Genomic DNA, 21,352 nt, shown 5'->3' with positions numbered 1-21,352 from the left:
ACAAAACAACTAATAGAGTAATTCTTGGAAAATTTGTTTGGGACTAAAGTCATAATTACAAGAAGAAAATTTACAAGAAGAAAGTTGAAATAGTTGGAAAAAAAAAACAAAACAACAACAACAGGAGAAATGTAAACAACTAGGGATGTCCGACTCTCAATTTCCGATACCAGCTGATATCAGCTGATACCGATGCCGATATGTGTAACATCATATGAAATTAACACATATCTGTTGTGAAGCTAATGGATACAGCAACAGCAATTAGCTTCTAAACGTGGCTGTGTACAACATCCATCCATCCATCCATCCATCTTGTACTGCTTATCCGAGATCAGGTCGTGGGGGCAGCAGCCTAAGCAGGGAGGCCCAGACTTCCCTCTCCCCGGCCACTTCATCCATCTCCTCCCCAGGGAGGCGTCTGTGAGGCATCCTGACCAGATGCCCAAGCCACCTCATCTGGCCCCTCTCAATGCAGAGGAGTAGCGGTTCTACTCCAAGTCTCTCCCGGATGACAGTGCTTCTCACCTTAGAGGAGAGCCCAGGGAGCCTTAGGGAGAGCCCAGCCACCCAATGGTGAAAACTAATTTCGGCTGCTTGTACCAGCGTTCTTGTCCTTTCGGTCACTACCCAAAGCTCATGAGCATAGGTGAGAGTAGGAACGTAGATCGACCCGTAAATTGAGAGCTTTGCCTTTCGGCTCAGTTCTCTCTTCACCACAATGGACCAATGTAGAGTCTGCATCACTGCAGACGCCGCACCAATTCACCTGTCGACCTCGCGTTCCATCCTTCTCTCACTTGTGAACAAGACCCTGAGGTACCTAAATTCCTCCACTTGGGGTAGGATCTCATCCTTTTCCGGGCGAGAACCATGGAATCGGACTTGGATGTGCTGATTCTCATCACGACCGCTTCACACTCGGCTGTGAACAGATCCAGTGAAAGTTGAAGTTCACAGCTCGATAAAGGCAGCAGGCCCACATCATCGGCAAAAAACAGAGAACCAATCCTGCAGCCATCAAAGCGGAACGGGTCCGACTTATTGACGGCAAACCAAACTCTGACACCGGTCATACAGGGAACAAACAGCTGGAATTAGGTCCAATACCCCATACTCCCGGAGTACTTCCCACAGAATTCCTCGAGGAACACGGTCGAATGCCTTCTCGAAGTCCACAAAACACATGTAGACTCCCATGCACCCTCAAGGACCCTGCTGAGAGTGTAGAGCTGGTCCACAGTTCCACAACCAGGATGAAAACCACACGGCTCCTCCTGAATCCAAGATTAAACTTTGCGGCGGATCCTCAGAACCCCTGAACAGACCTTACCAGGGAGGCTGAGGAGTGTGATTCCACGATAGTTGGAACACACCCTCCAGTCCCCCTTCTTAAAAAGGGAGACCATTACCCCAGTCTGCCAATCCAGAGGTACTACCCCCGAAGTCCACACGATGCTGCAGAGTTGTGTCAACCAAGACACGTCACAGCATCCAGCACCTTAAGGAACTCCGACCGAGGAGCTTTTTGACAACCTCAGCCCCAGAGATAGGAGAGCCCACCGTGGAGTCCCCAGGCTATGCTTCCTCATAGGAAGACATGTCGGTGGGATTGAGGAGAAGAGCAAGAAGAAGCAAGAAGCAACCAAGAAGAGCAACGTGACCTGCTTGAATGACTATCGCCCTATAGCACTCACTCCTATTGTCATGAAGTGCTTTGAAAGATTAGTCATGATCCACATCAAAAAGAGCATCCCGGCGGCAACTGTGGACCCTCTACAGTTTGCATATCGCCAGAACCGGTTCACTGATGATGCAGTCAACACTGCCATCCATACAGCCCTTTCTCACCTACAGGGCCAGGACACATATGTCAGAATGCTATTTATAGACTATAGCTCTGCTTTTAACACAGTCAGCCCCCACAAACTCACAGATAAGCTCCTCACACTTGGCCTGTCTCCCTCCCTCTGTAACTGGGTGTTTAACTTTCTCACAGGCAGACCCCAGTCAGTCAGAGTCCACAATCGCACATCCAGCTCAAGAATTGTGAGCACTGGGACCCCACAGGGGTGTGTGCTGAGTCCACTCCTCTACACGCTCTTCACCTACGATTGCGTGGCCTCCCAGAACAACACCAGCATCATTAAATTTGCGGATGACACTACAGTCATTGGACTGATCACTGGTGGTGTTGAAACATCATACAGAAGACAGGTGGCGGACCTCATAGCTTGGTGTCGTGATAACAATCTCCATCTCAATACAGATAAGACTAAAGAGATGATCATTGACCCAAGAACAAGGGAAAAGGAGCCGCATAGACCCCTGTTTATTGATGAGACTGAGGTGGAGAGGGTGAAAACCTTCAAGTTCCTTGGCACACACATCAGCGAGGACCTCACCTGGTCTCACAACACCCAACAAATTATGAAGAAGTCCCAAAGGAGACTGTACTTCCTGAGAAGACTGAGGAAATTTGGCATGTCCACCAAAATCCTGAGTTGCTTCTACAGATGCACCATCGAAAGTGTCCTTACCGCCTCCATCACTGTTTGGTACGGTAACTGTACAACACGTGATAGGAAGGCACTCCAGCGGGTGATCAAGACCTCACAGAACATTGTTGGGGCAGCCCTCCCCTCACTGCAAGACATTTATAAATCTAGAGTCCTACGCAGAACACACAACCTCATCAAGGACAGCACACATCCACAACACTCATTATTCACACTCCTACCGTCAGGCAGACGCTACAGGAGTTTGAAGTCCAGGACCACAAGGCTGGCAAACAGCTTTTACCCACAGGCCATCAGGCTTCTCAACGAAGCACTCGCACACGCCGCACGCAACACACGCACACACTCATAGCACTTTATTTATTTATTTATTTATTTGTATTATTTATTTGTATTAATGTCTCTTCTGTTTTTGTTGCTTAATTTATTGGTATTTATGTTTCTGTGTTTATGTTTCTTATGTTGTTATTCTTTCTTGTGTTTTCTTTCTTTTCTTTGGAGAATGAACAGAATAAGATTTTCATTGCATGGTATAACTGCTGTTTTACCATGCACATGACAATAAAACTCTCTTGAATCTCTTGAATCTTGAGGTCTTCAAAGTATTCTTTCCACCAATCCACAACATCCCGAGTCCAGGTCAGTAGCACACCATCCCCACCATACACGGTGTTGACTGCGGACTGCTTCCCCCTCCTGATACGCCAAATGGTGGTCCCAAATCTCTTCAAAGCTGTCCGGAAGTCGTTCTCCATGGCTTCTCCAAACTCCTCCCATGTTCGAGTTTTTGCCTCAGAGGCTGCCAGAGCCACAGACCGCTTGGCCTGCCAAAAAGGCCCGATAGGACTACTTCTTCAGCTTGACTGTTTCCTTCACCACTGGTGTCCAACAACGGGTTCTGAGATTACCGCCACGACAGGCACTGGCCACCTTACGGCCACAGCTCCGATCAGCTGCCTCGACAATGGAGGCACGGAACATGGCCCATTCAGACTCAATGTCCGCCACCTGCCTCGGAATATGGTCGAAGCTGTCCCGGAGGTGGGAGTTGAAACTCCTTCTGACAGTGGACTCTGCCAGTTGTTCCCAGCAGACCCTCACAATACGTTTGGGCCTGCCAGGTCTGACTGGCATCCTCCGCCACCATTGGAGCCAACTTACCACCAGGTGGTGATCATTTGACAGCTCCGCCCATCTCTCCTCCAAAATTAACATATTTCGCACCATCGGATTTGAATGAAATTTCATCTGCAGATACAGCAGATATTAAAGTGAATTCATATCCTACATACCTTTTATCTTGGCCTGAAGCTCCGATCCTTGAGTTTGAAAGTCTTTCAAAGCACTCGTATGACTAGAGGTGGTCCAACACTCAGTATAAATCTGATGCAAAATTGAAGTGGAAAAGTAATCTACCTAACAAAGATGTATACGAATGAAAATACACCCGATATATGAAAAAGCAGCATTTTCACGGACGTTTCCAAGGACTCTCCTAATCGAGCACGCACACACAGTGTCAGATTTTGCCGTCGCTTATTTGTTACATTCCTACTAGTGAGGATAGGCGGCATATTTAGAAAATGGACGGATGGAAGGAACAAGCTAGCTTGCTATTAGCTATTAGCCATGTTTGTTTACACGCTTGACAGGTGGTTTGATGAGGTCATAATTTGCGCACAGGCAAATACGGAAGCCCATAGGCCTATGTACAGATTATGTAAAAATCCCGATATTGACATTTTTATTCCAATATCGGGCTGTATCGGTGGACGCATATTATCGGACAACCCCAAAAAAACATCTGTAATTTCGAGAGAATAAAATTCAAAACATTAAGACAAAAAAAGGTTGCAAATTTATGAGAATAAACTTGTAATATTAAGAGGAAAAATCATGTCATTTTAGTAGCAGAGAGTTGGACTAGTAAAGAAAAAATATGTTATTTGGTTGGGTAAAAAGTTATAATATGGGAATAAAGTCAAAATATTATGAGAATATAGTCATTATGTTACGAAAAGAAAATTTTACAAAGGTTATTTTCGAAGAAAGTTTAAATATTTGGAATATTAAAACAAAAAAACTGCAAAAATGGGAAACAGAGCAATGAATGAAGCTGATAGAAGTAATAGGCTTTTTCCTGCTATGTGACAAAGCTGAGATGCATGTTTTTCTGCAAATATATATAACTTCTTAGCATGTCTACATGTGTTGCTTTCCAAAATATCCAAGTGGCAAAGTTGCATCCTTTCGTTTTTCACTACATGGCCCTTGCTGGAAAAAGTCAGGACACCCCTCTCCTAATGTAACATTGTATGCATGTTGGAAATAAACAAAACCATCAGCATTGATCACCTTTGACCTGGTCACAGCCAACAGCCTATCATAGTAAACGCAGTGGACACGCCCCCTAGAGGCTCTCACGAAGACAGCAAAGAGACAGTGTCCTCATGAGGCAAACTAAATTTAACTGTGTATTATTTTTACTTCTGTCTGATGTTTGGGAGACATTACCGCTAAGCAGCAGCAATCATCAGAGCGCCACGCTGTCATGAATAATGCAGCGCGCTATCGCTAGCGCCGGCGCTCGTGTCACTTTCCCAAGACAAAGTCACGCTCTGTTTCCCAAATCCTAAAACATTGTCTTTGCTGAGAGGTCGTCCCCAAAGCGACACCCCCTCTAGTCGCGTCACAACTGCTCCTTCTAGATCTTTCTGCTGCATCACTTTGTTCACGCAACATGCAGACAAGTCTCCTTACGTTAAGTCCTTTCCGGAACAGTCTCTGTCCCATGACGTTGGCCACCATCCGGATCAGTGCCGCACCCTGCAGGCACAACAAACATCAACACGTTCAAGTTTGTGTGTTTGTAATACAGTAGGAAATCCACAAGTGAGACGCCCATGAAAACGAGTTTGACACAAACAAACGGGAGGTAGTCAAAGGAAATGCTTACCTCACTCACGGTGCAACCGAAAATTAAACACCCAACGTAACTGCACCACTAGGTGGGTATCGAAACACTAACACGCTGATACACAGTACGTGCAAAACAATATTTTATGTAAATGTATAACCCGCAAGGCATGCTGGGTAACTTCCTGTTGGGGAAGTGTGCACGTGGGCTTCCCAGCATGCCTTGCGGGTTATAAACGAGTGTAAAATTGTACTGTTTTGCATGTATATTAGTGTGTAAGCGTCTATTTCGTGTGGTAAAGTTACGTTGTGTATTCTGCATGTGTTGCTTGTTGTATTATTTTTGGTTGCAACGTAAGAACACCTCCTCAAGCAAGTTGACGTTTGCCTCTGACTGCTTTCTGTACAACTCAAGTTTTTTGAAATGGCGCGATAGATCGATACATCGATACTTTTCCCAAAAATAATAAAAAAAGTTGAACAAAAATCTGCTGAATGCTGACTCTTAACTCCCAAACCAATAAAACCTACTTTCTTGTACGCGATCCAGTCGAAGACGCGGTCGATGTCGGTGGCCTGCTGCACCTCCTGAGAGATGGGGTGGGAGGAGCTTAGCCCATCCAGGAGCATGACTTCATGGAGAACGTCGGTCAGGAAGCGCTGCTTCTCCTGCAATCGCAAAAACGGGTTTTTTACCAAGTGTTAGCATTAGCCGCTCTCCAAACTACACTTTTGTCTCCGCCCCTTCATCGCTCTTCTCATAACATCTGCAACCAGCGCTGCCTCACAGGGCACCGGCTACATCCTGGACCACGTGGCGGTGCCTAATTGGTGGTCCCAGTGTTGACTGTAGAGATTTGACTTTTAATGAAGTCACTCTTATTAATACGCCGCGCAAATGTTGCTGCTAATGACCAAAATGAACAGGAGCTTTTTAATTAGGAGCATCAGCTGGGATCAGGCTAATTCAAGGATTAAAGTGGTTTAGTCAATGTAGTTTTAATGTTTTAATGAACCTAGACAAGATGATTTCTTTTTTTTTTTTTTTTTACATAACTTCAAGTTGATTACTGTAAACCAGAAATTCAATCTAAGTGGGTTTTGAGGGGGAGGGGATTATTCTCAGCAGGCTCCAAACAGCTGCAACTGTGAAAGTTTAAAAGCAGTAAATAAAGGAAATGATCAGCAGGCAGGCGGCCACTTTATCATTGTTCTACTTGTCGCTGTGTGCTAACACAAAACACACTGAGTGAAATTTAAAAAGGCCACAAAGTCTATTCTTGTGTGTGTGTGCGAAGGTGAAACACACTGTCACACTGAAACACACTGGAAAAAAACATTAATTGTGTTTTAATTGAAGCTTGTGGTGCGTGACAAAGTGCTCCACTGGCGCGCTACTTTATATCCTTCATTCACGTCAAAACTTTATTGTCCTGATGGGAAATTCCATTCCTTTTACTGGCTCCAGTTCTTATGAGTCACTCACTGAGGTGAATCTGGTACTCAATTCACTCCAGTCACCTGACACAGAGCGTGTGAGCAAAAATCTGCACCCGTGAGTCAGTGAAACTCGAGTCTTCGTCACGTACCTGTGAGTCAGTCAACCCTGAGTCTTTGAAAAGCACCCCTAAGTCAGTGAAACTCAAGTCTTCATTGAGTTCCTGTGAGTCAGTGAAACTCTGATTTTAGATAGATAAATGGATACTTGATTAATCTCAGAGAGAAATTCACACTCACTGAGTGTGTTATTCCTCGAATATCTGAAAGTCAGTGAGACTCAAGTCTTGCTCGAGTATCCGTGAGTCAGTGAAACTCGAGTCTTCGTCAAGCACCACTGAGTTAGTGAGAGTAGAGTCTTTGTCAAGCATCAGTAAGTCAGCGAAACTCGGGTCTTTGTTGAGTTCCAGTGAGTCAGTGAAACTCGAGTCTTCGTTAAGCATCCGTGAGGCAGTGAAACTCCCCCGGGTCTTTGTCAAGCACACATGAGTCAGAGAAACCAGAGTGTTTGTCAAGCATCGGTAAGCCAGTGAAACTCGAGACTTTGTTGAGTCGCCGTGTGTCAGTGAAACTCCAGTTTTTCGTCAAGCACATGTGAGTCGGTGAAAATTGAGTCCTTGTCAAGCATTGGTAAGTCAGTGAAACTCAAGTCTTCATCGAGCACCCGTGAGTCAGTGAAACTCACGGGCTGTGATGCAGTTGGGGCAGTAAGGGGAAAGAAGAGTAGATTTGAAGCAAAGACCAGATCTTCATTTGGTACACAGCCAATGAGCAATAAAACTATTATTGCATAATTATATATATATATATATATATATATATATATATATATATATATATATGTAAGTATTATTATTATATACGACATTGAATAGCATTAGTCTTCATGCTGGTGGGTGTACCTAAAGAAGTGGCTTGTGGAGGCGTTCTTACCATGTTCCACTTGGGGAAGAGGAAGTCGGTGCCGATGTACTCGAAGAAGTGAGCGAAGCCTTCCTTCAGCCACACGTCCTCCCACCACATGGGGGTCACCAGGTCGCCAAACCACTGACACACACACACACACACACACACACCATCATGTGGAACAGTGTTACAACCAGGATGACAAAGACTCCCAGACTCTGCTCCTCTGCTATGCTATCTGCATGACCTTCTTTTTTTCTTTGACCTCTGCGCCAGTACAAGGTCGTTGGTTCTCACTGGTCTTCATTAGTGCGTCTTTGACCTGGCTGCTGTTGCCGTGGTAACACCCAGTGCGCCACAGGAGGCTTTGCTGACACAGCAAAGGATGATTGAACCAAACAAAGATGGCGTCCCCCAACTAACTAATGAACTCACTAACTAACAAACAATGTGAGCTGGAGGATGATGACAATAAATAAAGTTAGCGTGGTGTCTTCCTCGTCTCTGACAAGTAAAAAACTTTGATGGTGCTTTCACTTCCCCAGCTGACCTCATTAATATTCATGTGCACGGTGTGCTGCCAACTTATAATGAGGTTGCCTGCACAAACAGTGTGTGTGCGTGTGTGTGTGTGTGTGTGTGTGTGTGTGTGTGTGTGCGCACGTGCTGGCCACACTTCAGCATCCACCTAGAGCTGATTGCTGCGACAGCAAGATTATTATTTTTAACGATGCTGCTCGGCACTTGGCATTTAAACACGTTTAGTTACTTTTGGCCGACGAACCAATCAAAGTCGTACGTGGAGAAACGATTTCTATTTATAAACACCGGATGATTTCTCAGTGAATAAACGATGCGAGTGACGCATACAAGAGGTCCGTGCAGGTGTCAATCACCCGAGCTTGCTAAAATGAGCAGCACTTTGCAGTCCCAAGCTGCAGGGTCAGCGCAGCACCTGAAACCAACATTTGAACTTTGTCACAAACTGTGAAACGGAGAAACAAAAGGAAGAAGAAACAACGTGTAAAGATAGAAGAAGAAGAAAAATGAAGAAAAAATATAATCAACAAAAGAAAGAAGAAAATGAACACAAGCAGGAAGAGAAGAAAGGAAAAAGAAAGAAAAAGAACAAAATGAAGAAAAGAAAGAAAGAAGCTCAAGAAGAAAAGACAAGAAAAGAAAGAAGAAAAAATGAAAACCTAATGAAGATGAAGAAAAGAAAACGGAAAAGAAAGAAGAAGAAAAGAAGAAATACGAATAGGAAGGAGGAAATGCAAATAGGGAGTAAAAAAAATTATAAGAAGAAAAGGAAGAAGAAAGAAGAAGAAATGAAAGAAGAAAATGAAGAGGAAAATAGAAAAGAAAAATGAAAAGGAAAAAGAAGCAAATTGAGAAAAGAAAGAAGAAAAATAAGAAAGAAAATAAAGGAAATGAAGAAGAAAGTGAAGAAAAGAAAGAAATAACGAGAAGAAAGACGAAAAGAAAGAAGAAAAATGAAGAAAAAAAGGAGAAAGAAGAAAACACAACAAAGAAAAAAGGGGAAAAGAAAAGGAAGAAGACAAAATGAAAAACTAAAGAAGAAAATAACATAAAACAGAAAAGAAAAAGAAGCAGAAAAAATAAATAGTAATAATAGTAATAATAATAATAATAATAATAGTACCTCGCATAACGTAAACCTCCTTTTACGTAAATTCCACTGAAAGTTTCTGCATCGTATTACGTAAGAAATTCCATATAACGTAAAGCGTCAAGTCGGTGCAAGTTCAGAAATTCGCTTTGAATAGCTCGCGTGACGGAGAGAGAGGGAAACATTTCCCATGACTAACAGAGTTCACTTGGTGATGCCTTCTGACGCTTCACACTCTCATTGGCTGGTTATCGGGGCACCGCCTACGCGCTCATCTCATTGGCTGACTTCTGCAGCGCGTACGTGAGTTTGTGTGAGAGACAGGCTTCTCCCTTCAACCTCCTTCCTCATCGTAGTCGCCCTTGAACTAGTTGATTGTTTTTGTTTTTCAGTTTTATTCATTTACAGTAATCTTATTTATTACCTTATTTTATATTGGAATGTTACTCTACTATGTTTATGCTAACGTTTTCTTATACTTTCCCACCATATTTGGTGGACTTTGAATATTTTGAAGGGCCAAAGGGGTGAGTTTGGGAAGATCTTGGAACGGATTAGGCTATTTACATGTGTTTTACGCTTCGTATAACGTAAAAACCCTATAACGTAAACGTTCTCGGAACGGATTATTTACGTTGTAGGGTCGTCTACTGTAAATTGGAAGAAGGAAATGCGAATAGGGAGAAGACAAATTAAGGCAAGAAAAGAAAACAATAAGAAGAAAAAAGAAATGAAAGAAGAAAATGAAGAAGAGATAAAAAATAGAAAAGAAAGAAGAAAAATGAATAAAAGAAAAAAGAAGGAAGAAGATAAAGAAGAAAAGACCAGTAAGAAAAAAGAAGAAACTTGAGAAAAGAAGGAAGAAGGAATTGGAAAAGAAACGAAAAAAGACACGAGAAGAACGAGAAAAGAAAAAAGAAAATGAAGAAGAGAGAGAAGAAAAAAGGAAAAAGAAAATGTAGAAACGAAAGAAGAAAATAAGAGAACGAAAAGGAAAAGATGAAGGAAAAAAGAAAATGAAAAGAAATAGAAGGAAGAAGAAAGGTGACGGCGGAGTCTAGCAAACACGTAGTCAGGTGGAAAGAAAAAACTGATGATTCATAAACTCTATGATCCCTCTGTGTGTGTGCGTGTGCGTGCGTGCGTGTGTGTGTGGGTGTGTGTGCGTGTGTGTGTGTGTGTGCGTGTGTGCGTGCGTACAAAAAAAAACAGCCCTAATGAGAGTGACTGACTATCTCATCAAAGAACACTTGTAGACTTTGGACAATGTATGTCTCTGAGCTTGTTGCCATGACAACACCTCTAAAACAGATGTGACACTGACTCTGAATAGTGCGCGAGTATGTGTGTGTGTGTGTGTTGAATTGAAAGTGACAAACACTGGAAGAAGAATCAGGAAAAACAGATTGACTGGCTTATTAAACACACACGCACACGCACGCAGGCAGAAGGACATGAAAGACTGCAGCATGTGTTGCGACAGCAAAGACGCTCGTTAACAAGCTGAACAAACGTGGACTCAAAACAACGTCACAACTCATTCAGGCCTTCGTGTTGATGCTGACTGCGTCACGTTCTTTCCGTGGCAGCGAGACCCTCACTTCAACTTTGAAGACCCTCATCAGTCCACTGTGTTTATTTAAGAGTGCACATTGTGGGTGTTGTGCTCTCTTTCTGTCTCCTTAGCTTCCTGTCCCATCATCACGTCGCTCTCTCTCTCTCTGCTCCACTTCCTGTTTCCAACCCCCTCTCTCACTCTCCCTCATCACTTCCTGTCTCTTTCCGTCACAGCAGATGACTGACAGGGCAAAGAGTGACAGCATGCGCATCACGTGTCTTCCGCTCACCTGGTGGCAGATCTCGTGGACGACCACCATGGTCAGCTCCATGCGGTAGGACGAGGACGACACGTCGGCGTCCAGCAGGATCTTCTGCTCCACAAAGACGCTGAGCCCCCAGTTCTCCATGGCGGCGTACGGATGCTTGGGCACCGCCAGCAGGTCTGACGGCAAAAAGAGACGCGGCCGATCACGATGGGGACGTCTGTCCCAGTACTTTTGTCGAAGAAGAAGTGGATGTCGCTGCTGAAGCTCATGAAAAGTCACCGTGACCAGAATGCAAAATGAAGCAATAAAAATAAAAATGATTTCACGACTGCAATCTTTCAGCAAAGTCATGATGACATTTTCACGAGTCGCTTTTTACCGCGTGCGATTTCACGAGCTGTCAGTCAGCGGCAACTACAACTAACTAGTACCACCACTAACTACTAACACTGCGTGACAAAAACAAAACGAGTTTAGTTACCACGGAAACAAAGTTCTGTCACGCAGCCAATCACAAGCTGGCGTTTGCTCTAAGGCGACATGCGATTGGTTCATTTCCCGCACGACTGAGCCGGCACTGACAGCTGATTGGCTGGCGGGCGGGATATGCAAATGAGAACTCATTCACTTACGGCGCTCATGCAAATGAGATTTAAGGTGGAATATGCAAATGAGACATTAAAGGAATTAGACATTTAAACTGAAGTGGAACCAATCGTTTCATTTTACTGCAGTGACACACACACACACACACACACACACACACACACACGCACACACACGCACACACACGCACACACACTTTTAGAGTGTGCTTGGTCTCATGTGATTCACCTGAAAGGTGCCTGAGGCGTCTTGTCTGCACAAGAAGACAAGTGCACACATTCTCTTAGTCTCTGTGACGGAGACAAAGACAGCCAGCTACCTCACATACGCACACCCACACACGCACACACACAAGGTGAAGATAGCATGATGCTGGAAATAGCCAAAAGGTCTATTTTTGTAATGTGAGTAGGACAGTCAGAGGGCCGTGACCATCATACTTAGTCACGTGTTGCTTGGAGGAGCCACTGGGGGGCAGTGCAAGGAGCTGTTTGATTATACATAATGAGAGTTGTCATCAAGTTGCTGTTGTGTGTCTATTCTTTTTGCACAAGTCGTCCCCTCCATCTGCTTCCTGGCGTCGCACCTTCTGTCTCGCTCTTCACGCCTCCCAGTTGCTGCGGCGACTGCGGAGAGCTTTGTCAACAGCCTCTCCGGTGCTATGAAGTCTGTAAATTGGGTCTGCTTTGACCCCCGTGTGCAAGGTGTAAGAGCCGCATTCGACTTGACTGCGGACGCCGTCGCTGCTGCCGTGCAAAGAGGACATGAAGTTCATGCTGGTTTGTCCTTGGGGTCTGGTGAGGGGGCTCATTACGAGGATGTGTGCTGAAGTGCTGTCCAGCGGCGTCCACGGAGCTCCAGGCTGAACCACTTCTGTCTCTAATAATCTTAAGTGAGCTTAAAGTGTGACTGCAGCCTGCAGACATGACACAAAGGCCACACTCTCATCAATTAGCTCTTATTTTAGGACGGAAATAGAGCGTGCACACCTTATGCACACACATTATCCTGAGGGATAATGGTGGAATGTAGCATAGATGGTTAGCATGTAGCATGTTGTGGATAGCATGCATGGTTAGCTTGAGGTGGTTCGCATGTATGGTTCAGATGTAGTGGTTAGAATGTATTGTTAGCATGTACTGGTTAGCATACATGGTGAGCATGTAGTGGTTTCCACCAATGTTAGCATGCAGTGGTTAGCATCTATGGTTAGATTACAGTGGTGAGCAATATTGCTAGCATGTTGTAGTAAGCCTTATGCATGGTTAGCTGGTGGTGGTTAGCATGTATGGTTAAGATGTAGTGGGTAGCATGCATGGCTAGCTTGTATGTTTAGCATGGACGGTTAGAATGTCAGCAATATTGTTAGCATGTAGCGGTTAGCAAGTATGGTTAGAATGTCGTGGTTAGCAATGTTGCTGGCATGTGGTCATTAGCATGCATGGTTGGCATGTGGTGGTTGGCATCCGTGTTACCATGTAATGGTTAGGATGTATGGTTGTATGGAAGATGTGGTGGATAACAGAGTTAGCATGTAGTGGTTTGCATGCAAGGTTAGCATGCACGGTTAGAATGTAGTGTTTTTTGCAATATTTGAAGCATGTGTCAAACACGAAGACAGTCTGCAGTGGTTAGCGTTCATGTATTGTTAATATGTAGTTGTTAGTATGCATAGTTAGCATGTAGTGGTTAGCATGCATGGCTAGCTTATATGGTTAGCATGCATGGTTTACATATTTGGTTAGCATGTAGTAGTTAAAATGTAAGGTTGGCAATACTGTTAGAATGTAGTGGTTAGCATGTATGATGAATGTGTAGTGGTTAGCTTGCATAGATAGTATGCGGTGTAGTGTTCAAAGTGTAATGTTTATTTGGTTTGTTGACTGTGGGATGATTTGATGATGTAAAGTGATGTTTGATAGGTTTGTCTTTGTTTTCCTCTCATGTGTAACTAATGGACGCAATTTTATTTCTTTGTTTCCTTCTGCTGCTGCCTTCTTTCCTTTTTCAGCTTGCACAGATGCTCCCAAGGGAATGGTCCGCAGAGACGTGCTTAACACACACACACACACACACACACACACACAATGTGTGTGAAGCAGCGTAGAGGAATCACATGACAGAAACCTCTAGAAGCAGTTCTAATTGTCCAGAATGACCACCATGGAAGTTTTTCTGACACGTCCTAATTGGATCAGCACACGTGTCCTAATGTGTCCATTCGGGCGTGCAGGAGGACACTAACGAGCGACGCAGGATCGATTGGCGCCGACACGTCTTCTTCCACATCACGTCTGGGATGAAGATGACTCTTCTGGACGTGGAAGTGAACTGGGACCTCATTTAGACAAGCTGGAGACATCGCTGATGCTGTCATCCGTCCAGCAAACCTTCTCGAAGACATTCAGTAGAACTTTTGACACTTTGCTGACTTTGATTGACTTTCACAGCAGATGGGCAGTCAAGAGAGATATTGCCATGGCAACAGATGCTGAGCCAAGAGAGGTCAACCAGATCTGAACTCTTGAGTGTGTGTGTGTGTGTAAGATGTTAGCGATGTCTACCTACAGGTGTCACTACGGAGGAGGAGTCTTCACCACGTTTTACACAAAGCAGCAACATGAGAGCGTCCAAACATTGGACACAAAGATAAAGCAAAGAGTTAGTGTGGTCCGCACTATCATCCAATTGTAGTAGCAGAACATCTTTGCTTTGGTTCTGATCCATCTTGGAGGCGGTTAAGAAAAGCAGACAGCTGACTGGCCTGCAGCTCTGTGTGTGTGTTCGTGCGTGTGTGTGTGTTTTGCTTAAGTCCATCTGTTGTTGCGTGTCGGCCCGAGGCGGACAGACAAAGAGAGAAAAGACGAGCCGCGCGAGCCCGGCATGTAGGTGTGTGCGCGCGCGTGTGCGCGCGAGTCCTCGGGCGCCGCTGTCTGTGCGTCTCTGCGGATCCCAGATGGAGCCAGAACTCAACAGAACACATCAGTCCACTTGGCGTGCTCTCACACACACTGACTCCAATTGTGCGGGCGGGCGGATCACCTGAGCCTCCACGCTCTGCCGAGCTGCTCGCTAGTTACGACACCAACGTCCGAGCCAGGAGAGCATAGTCCAACGTTCCTGACTGTTATTATGATTTCATCTGGCTGATTTGGACTTTTTCTGAAAGCTAACATGTTTTCACGGTGTTTGTCATCAATAAGATGTTTTGCTGACTCGTATTGTGCTGCCGCTACGCTGGAGTCTATGTGGTCCCTCTGTGGTCCTCGGGGGAGCGGGCCGGCCGGACTGACAACAGATGGCGCCCGGCGGCTCTGGGACCTCGCACTCATCAAGCGAGAAAGAGGAGCCAGGCCGAGGCCGCATGTCAACATCAGCGCGCTCGCTCGTGTGGACGCGGGCATGAACATGGCCCACACGCGCGTGAGTGCGTGCACACAGATGGAGGAGAGCATCAACACCTGCTAACATCTGCTGATGTCAAGTCTGAGGAGGCCAAAGAAGACTGCTGCTCTGTTAGCATGTAGCTATGCTAACAGGCCGCTGTACTCATGATTGATTGACAGTTGACACTTCTCAGGACACTAATGAGGCCTTAAATGTCAGTATATAAATGTCACACCCCGTCAGACAATCTGGACAGACTGGGCGCGTCAAACAGTCCCAATGTGGACTCACAGTTGTCACATTAGCTCCGCCCACCACACACAACAGAGGCGTGACCACACTGCTGTTACACAGCTCATTGATGCTAGCAACATGACGATGCAGGTCCAAACTAGCCCATCAGAGGACGTGTCCATGCTGCTTACCTAGCTTAGGCAGCGAGTACTGGACCTTGAAGTAGTCCTGGTAGAACCCCAGCAGCCTCTTGGTGATGTGCAGCGCGTAGTCCCCCGCCCCGCTGGCAATGGCGTCCGGCCGTGCGTACAAACGGATCTGAGGGAAGAGAACAGAACTTTCTTTGGGATCAACAAAGACACGTTGTTAATGATGCAGCCAGATGTTGAAGCTAAGAGGTCAACGAGCATCATGTGACTCATCGCGGTCTTCCACTTAATGAGCATCATGTGGGCAGATGTGCGGAATGTGAGGCCCACACGTGCAACACACAAGTGTGATCAATAATCCATACTTCCTGGTCACGTGACTGGCCTGATTGTTGCCTTGATGGAACATGAAGAAGAGAACGGCTGTGTCTCAATTCATGCACTTCCATACTTGCACTTTTTAGTGCGTACGTATGCATAACTGCACAAGTATGGACTTCCATACTTAGTTACCATTTTGAGTGCAAAGAGGACACTGTCCTTTGATATCCCCAAATTCCCTCCACATCTGACAGCCAATCAAAACCGTGGGAGACTCGTACAATTCGCTCTGGATGTGGTTGCGTCGCTCGCCGTTGTCTGGTCACAGCCGCTCGTCGCCTCCTGTGTGAGCGGTTTGCTGCACGTTGGCGGTGGGTTTCGCCGGTCGCCGTTGTTTGTCGCCTCCCGCACACACTGGTGCTACATTAGCCGCCGCCCGACTCATGATCACATTGCGAGCCATGATAACTCACCACACCCTGCCAAGTGCCCGCCCCCCAAATGCCACGCAAGAGACATTTTCCCTAGCATGTTTTGCAGGGTGCAAAACTTAGATCACTCTCACTACAACAGGTAAGTCCCACACGGCAGCCATGCTTGTTTTGGCTTTGTGAAGGGAAAGTGGGCGGGAGATGATCGCTATAGGCTGGATGCTGCAATGGGGGCGGAGCTAATCGCCGCATGTGATCGGCGTTATAAAGCAAGTATCGGCATACGCTGATGCCGTTCTTTTACACGGAAACCCGCCTATACTGAGTATGGTCTTCCATACATCCACCTAGCATTTTGAGTGCATAAGTATGCATAAGTACATAGATGCATATATTTACATTTAGCATTTTACACTTAGCATTTAGCATTTTGAATGCATCTGTATGCATACCTGCATAAGTAAAGACTTCCAGTCTTAGAGTTAACATTTTGAGCACATACTGTAGGTAAGAATATGTGGATAAGTGCATACTTACACATAGCATTTTGCATTTTACACATAGCACTTAGCATTTTGAGTGCATCAGTCTGCATAAGTGCATAACTATGGATTTGCAAACTTACCGTACACTGAGCATTTTAATTGCTTAAGTATGCACGATTGCATAAGTATGGACTTCCATACATCAACTTTGCATTTTGTGTGCATAAGTATATAGAGGCATACTACCCCATTTTACATTTAGCATTTTGAATGCATCAGTTTGCAAAAGTGTATAAGTATGGCTTTGCAAACGTGCACTTTGTATTTAGAGTACATACATGCATACTTACACTTAGCATTTTGCATTTCACACTTAGCATTTAACATTTTGCATCAGTATACACAAGGGTGTAAGTATGGACTTCCATACTTACACTTAATCTCATTTCAAGTACATACATAAAGGTATGTGTCTAAGTGCATAATTACACTTAGCATTTTGCACTTAGCATTTTGAGTGCATACTTGTGCACTTTTGAGTGCATAAGTATGAATAAGTGCATAAGTATGGTGTCAGTATGGAAGTGTGCGAATTGAGACAGACAACATTGACGCCCTTCATCGCAGACTAAAAGGTCACTTAGCGTCGCCGTGGCAACAAGACGTCTTCGTCTCTCCTGAGTTGTCAGGAGACGTTCCACTTGAGCAGAGATTGTCTTCAAGACAAGTGGTCCCGTGAGGATGACGAGAGCAGTAGGCTGCTTTCAAACAACATTGCCATTGAGGAAGTGAGCATTCTCTGTCCACCAATCAACACATTGCACTGTCCCTGTAGTAGTCCCTCTAGAAGTGTCTTCTAGAGATGTATTTTCGCAATGAAAACCTAGAGGCCAATCTGAAGCATCCTGTCATCCCGTTTCCTTATCACCCTTATCAGTCGCCCTTGGCTGACGGCTGAGGTGACAGCGGCGTTGTCGCCGCGGCGGTTTGACGGGCACCTTAGCGACTGATAGCAGCGGTGCCTCCACATCGGACGTCTCCACTGCGACAGCCAGGAAAAGAGGCGACAAGAGGGTCAACATGCCACTCACAGGGGTCAGAAGTCAACAACTGACCAGTAAACACACTAAGTGAACAACTTCACAAGTACAATGGCAAACGCTGACACCAGGAAATCTTCTACAGGACAGCAGATCCCAGTGAGTAATGGAAACACGCATAAAAATGCCTCTTTTTGACACTCTAATAAAGCCTGGATGACGCTATGCCGGCTCGCTCCTCCGCCCCCAAACCATCCTGCGCAGCTTGACGCTGACATCCTACGATTTTGGATCAACATTTGCAATAAAAGTGACTGTTTTAGCACATCAATCAGTTCCAGCTCCAATAACACTCCTTTTCCGTCTTTAATTGCCATTAATCACTTGCAACAAAGGACGCAAACATGCTAAAAACATACATTTTATGCTTAATTATCATGTATTTACAAACTATATGCGGGAAAGCTACCTATTTTCAAAGACCAAACACACAAATGGGCGGGTTTTCCCACCAACAACACTCCTTTTTGACCAAAAATCTGCAAATTTGAGGGGATAGGAATACTGAAAAGCAAATGTACTGGGATCCACCGTTGCTATGATGTGACGTATTACATAAGCGTGTACTCCAGGGGTGTTCAAAGTGTGGCCCGGGGGCCATTTGCGGATTTCTTTTTTTTTTTTAATTGGCCCGCGGCACATTCTAAAAATATAATTTAACAAGAAAACTAAAAAAAAAAAAAAAAACCACAGCAAAAATGGTAAAATCATCAGGAATTGTAAAAGAATAAAGGCAAGAGAAAAAAGTTGTAATCTAACAAGAAAAATTTATTTTATGAAAATAACGTATTATGAGAAAAAAAACATGTCATTTTAGCAGCATAAAGTTGAAATATTAAAGAAAAAAAATGATAAGTTGTTTTGTTTAAGCTGTTATATAAACAAACAAAACTAAAATCTGAATATTATGACAAACAAACAAAACAACAAATAAAGTTGTAATTTTGGGAAAATCATGTTGTGGAAAAAGTTATATTATGAGACTAAAGTCAAAATATTATGGGTATGAAGTCATAATTACGAGGAAAAAAAATTTACAAGAAAAAAGTTGATATAGTGGGAAAATTAAACAAAAAACAACAGCAGAAATGAAAAAACAGCTGCAATTTTATGACAATAAAGTCAAAATATTAAAAGAAAAAAAGTTGTATTTTAACAAGAAAAAAGTCGCAATTTTATGAGAATAAACTCACAATATTAAGAGGGAAAATAATGTCATTTTAGTAGCATAAAGTTGAAATATAATTTTTTTTCAAAGTCATATTATCATGAACAAAACTAAATAAAATTTTCATTTTTGGAAAATTATAAAATTAGTTGGAAGAAAAAAAATATACTATTGTGGGAATAAAGTCCATTATTATTGGATTCCAAGAAAACTTAAATATTTGGGAAAAAAAAAACAAACAAACAGCAAAAACTGGAAAAAAGGAGCAAAGTTGATACTAATAACAGGCTTTTTCCCCGATATCACAAAAACTGAGATGCAGTTTTTTTCTTGAACTATTCAGTCGTCCCTTGTTTATTGTGGTTAATTGGTTTCAGACCTGACTGCAGTAAGTGAATTTCCACAAAGTAGGATTCACTATTAATAAATGGAATATTTTCGTAGTTTGAGCATAGAAAATCTGTTTATGACTGTTTAGGACAAAGAAGCTTACCAAAATCTTACCACTTCCACACGGGATAAGAGAAGAACATTTTTTTTCCCCACTCGATCTCAGCCATGGCATGTCAGCTCGGCTCTGCTGGTTCACTAGCCAGTCCCCATGCAGTGTGAAAGGTAATGCAATCTAACGTCATGTCTGATGCCTAGTGACCAAAATACCACATATAACTTCTCTTTCAACGTTTTTTACTAATAATAGGCCACAGTCAAGCACCAAACTGAGATCATTTATTAAATATCTTTTGAAAAACTGCAATACAGTGAGGGAGCGATATTCAAACCGCAATATACGTATAACTTCTTAGCATATCGTGCTGTACAAAATATCAAAAGTGGCCCTTGCATCCTTTCATTTTTCACTGTGTGGGCTTCGTTGGAAAAAGTTTGGACACCCCGGTGTACTCTCTCACAAGCTGCCTCCTACGGTGCACGTTTGTGTGTGTGTGTGTGTGTGTGTGAGAGAGAGAGAGCTTGACAAAGGAGAACAAAAGAGATTTATCATTCAATTCATTTGTCACATAATGAAGTCGTTTGTCTCTCACAGCTTTGCTTCTGTTGATGCTGCGCACACACACTTACACACACACATGCACGCGCGTACACACAGAGGGTTGCCTGCAGGCGCTAACAAGATATTGCATATGAGAGTGATACTGTTACTGAGAAGACTTCCTCCTCAAACACACTCACTCCCTGCAAACATTTTGTGAAATGGTCACATGATCCTATTCATGCTGTTGTAGCAACACGACCTCCACCAAGGCTTCAACCACCAGGATAGGATTCAAACTAGAATTGTGTGTGTGTGTGTGTGTGTGTGTGTGTGTGAGAGTGAAGATGGATGAGGTGTCATTACACTGACAGAAACAATCAGAGGAGAAACAAGGTCGTGCACGTCCTTGTCCTTGTATTACAATATAATTATACGAGTGTGTGTGTGTGTGTGTCGCCGATACAAGTTGTGTGTTGACAAGTCATAGTGCAAATGGACGTAAAAGTCGGCCCGCTGACACTACACAATCAGCAGAAAAACATTGGTGCTCCCTTTGGAGCGCCACCAACGAGCCGCAGCTGCCGTGGCTTGGCGAGTGCTAACGCAGCGCAGCTGTGACCAAGGAGGAAGTCACGCGTGTGAAGGAACTTGATGAGCTCATCTCTCAAGACGCTCAAACAAAAACAACAACAACACTCGGCCTCGTCCGTGAAGAACCCACACATTCACTGCATTTTGCCACCACCCCAACAGCTTCGCATCACACCGTGCGAAGATGGCAACTCACCGTTACGCCGTTGTCACTGTGCGTCTCCTTGTAGGTGAAGTTGCACACGGCCCAGGCCAGGTAGTACGTGGACATGCGCGGCGTGCGGGCGAAGCGCCGCGTCAGCAGGCCGTCGTCCTCAGCCGGCCAGTTGCTCTCCACGGGCATGTTGGACAAAGACGTGTACTGAGCGTCGTGACGCAGGCTCAGCGAGAAGGTGGCCTTGTAGACGGGCTCGTCGAAGCACGGGAAGGCCTTCCTGGCGTGCGTCGGGCTGAACTGGGTCACCGCCAGGTAGCTGAGGGACATAAACAGGAAGTGGAGGTCAGGCGAGGGGCGAAGAAGAAAGAGAGACTTTGGTGCGAGGAAATCACACAGAGAAAAGATCATGACTCAACTTTTTCACATCTTTGAATC

At 44.4% G+C, this 21,352-nt stretch overlaps 1 protein-coding gene across 1 annotated transcript in view; it reads right to left on the bottom strand.

Annotated features, from left to right (window-relative positions):
- Positions 1-21,352, bottom strand: part of LOC129168242 (thyrotropin-releasing hormone-degrading ectoenzyme-like) — a 38,301-nt gene that overhangs the window by 14,139 nt on the left and 2,810 nt on the right. The window contains exons 3-8 of the mRNA XM_054753268.1: positions 20,957-21,233; positions 15,713-15,839; positions 11,316-11,470; positions 7,866-7,979; positions 5,967-6,104; positions 5,280-5,345 (exon numbers count right to left, since the gene is read on the bottom strand). Coding sequence (XP_054609243.1) covers positions 5,280-5,345; positions 5,967-6,104; positions 7,866-7,979; positions 11,316-11,470; positions 15,713-15,839; positions 20,957-21,233 — 877 coding nt within the window. The remainder of the gene's footprint in view (positions 1-5,279; positions 5,346-5,966; positions 6,105-7,865; positions 7,980-11,315; positions 11,471-15,712; positions 15,840-20,956; positions 21,234-21,352) is intronic.

The sequence above is a fragment of the Dunckerocampus dactyliophorus genome, chromosome 15 (assembly GCF_027744805.1).
Source record: "Dunckerocampus dactyliophorus isolate RoL2022-P2 chromosome 15, RoL_Ddac_1.1, whole genome shotgun sequence".
Classification (NCBI taxonomy): domain Eukaryota; kingdom Metazoa; phylum Chordata; class Actinopteri; order Syngnathiformes; family Syngnathidae; genus Dunckerocampus; species Dunckerocampus dactyliophorus.
Note: the sequence above shows the minus strand (reverse complement) of the source record. Positions and strands in the feature narration are given on the sequence as shown.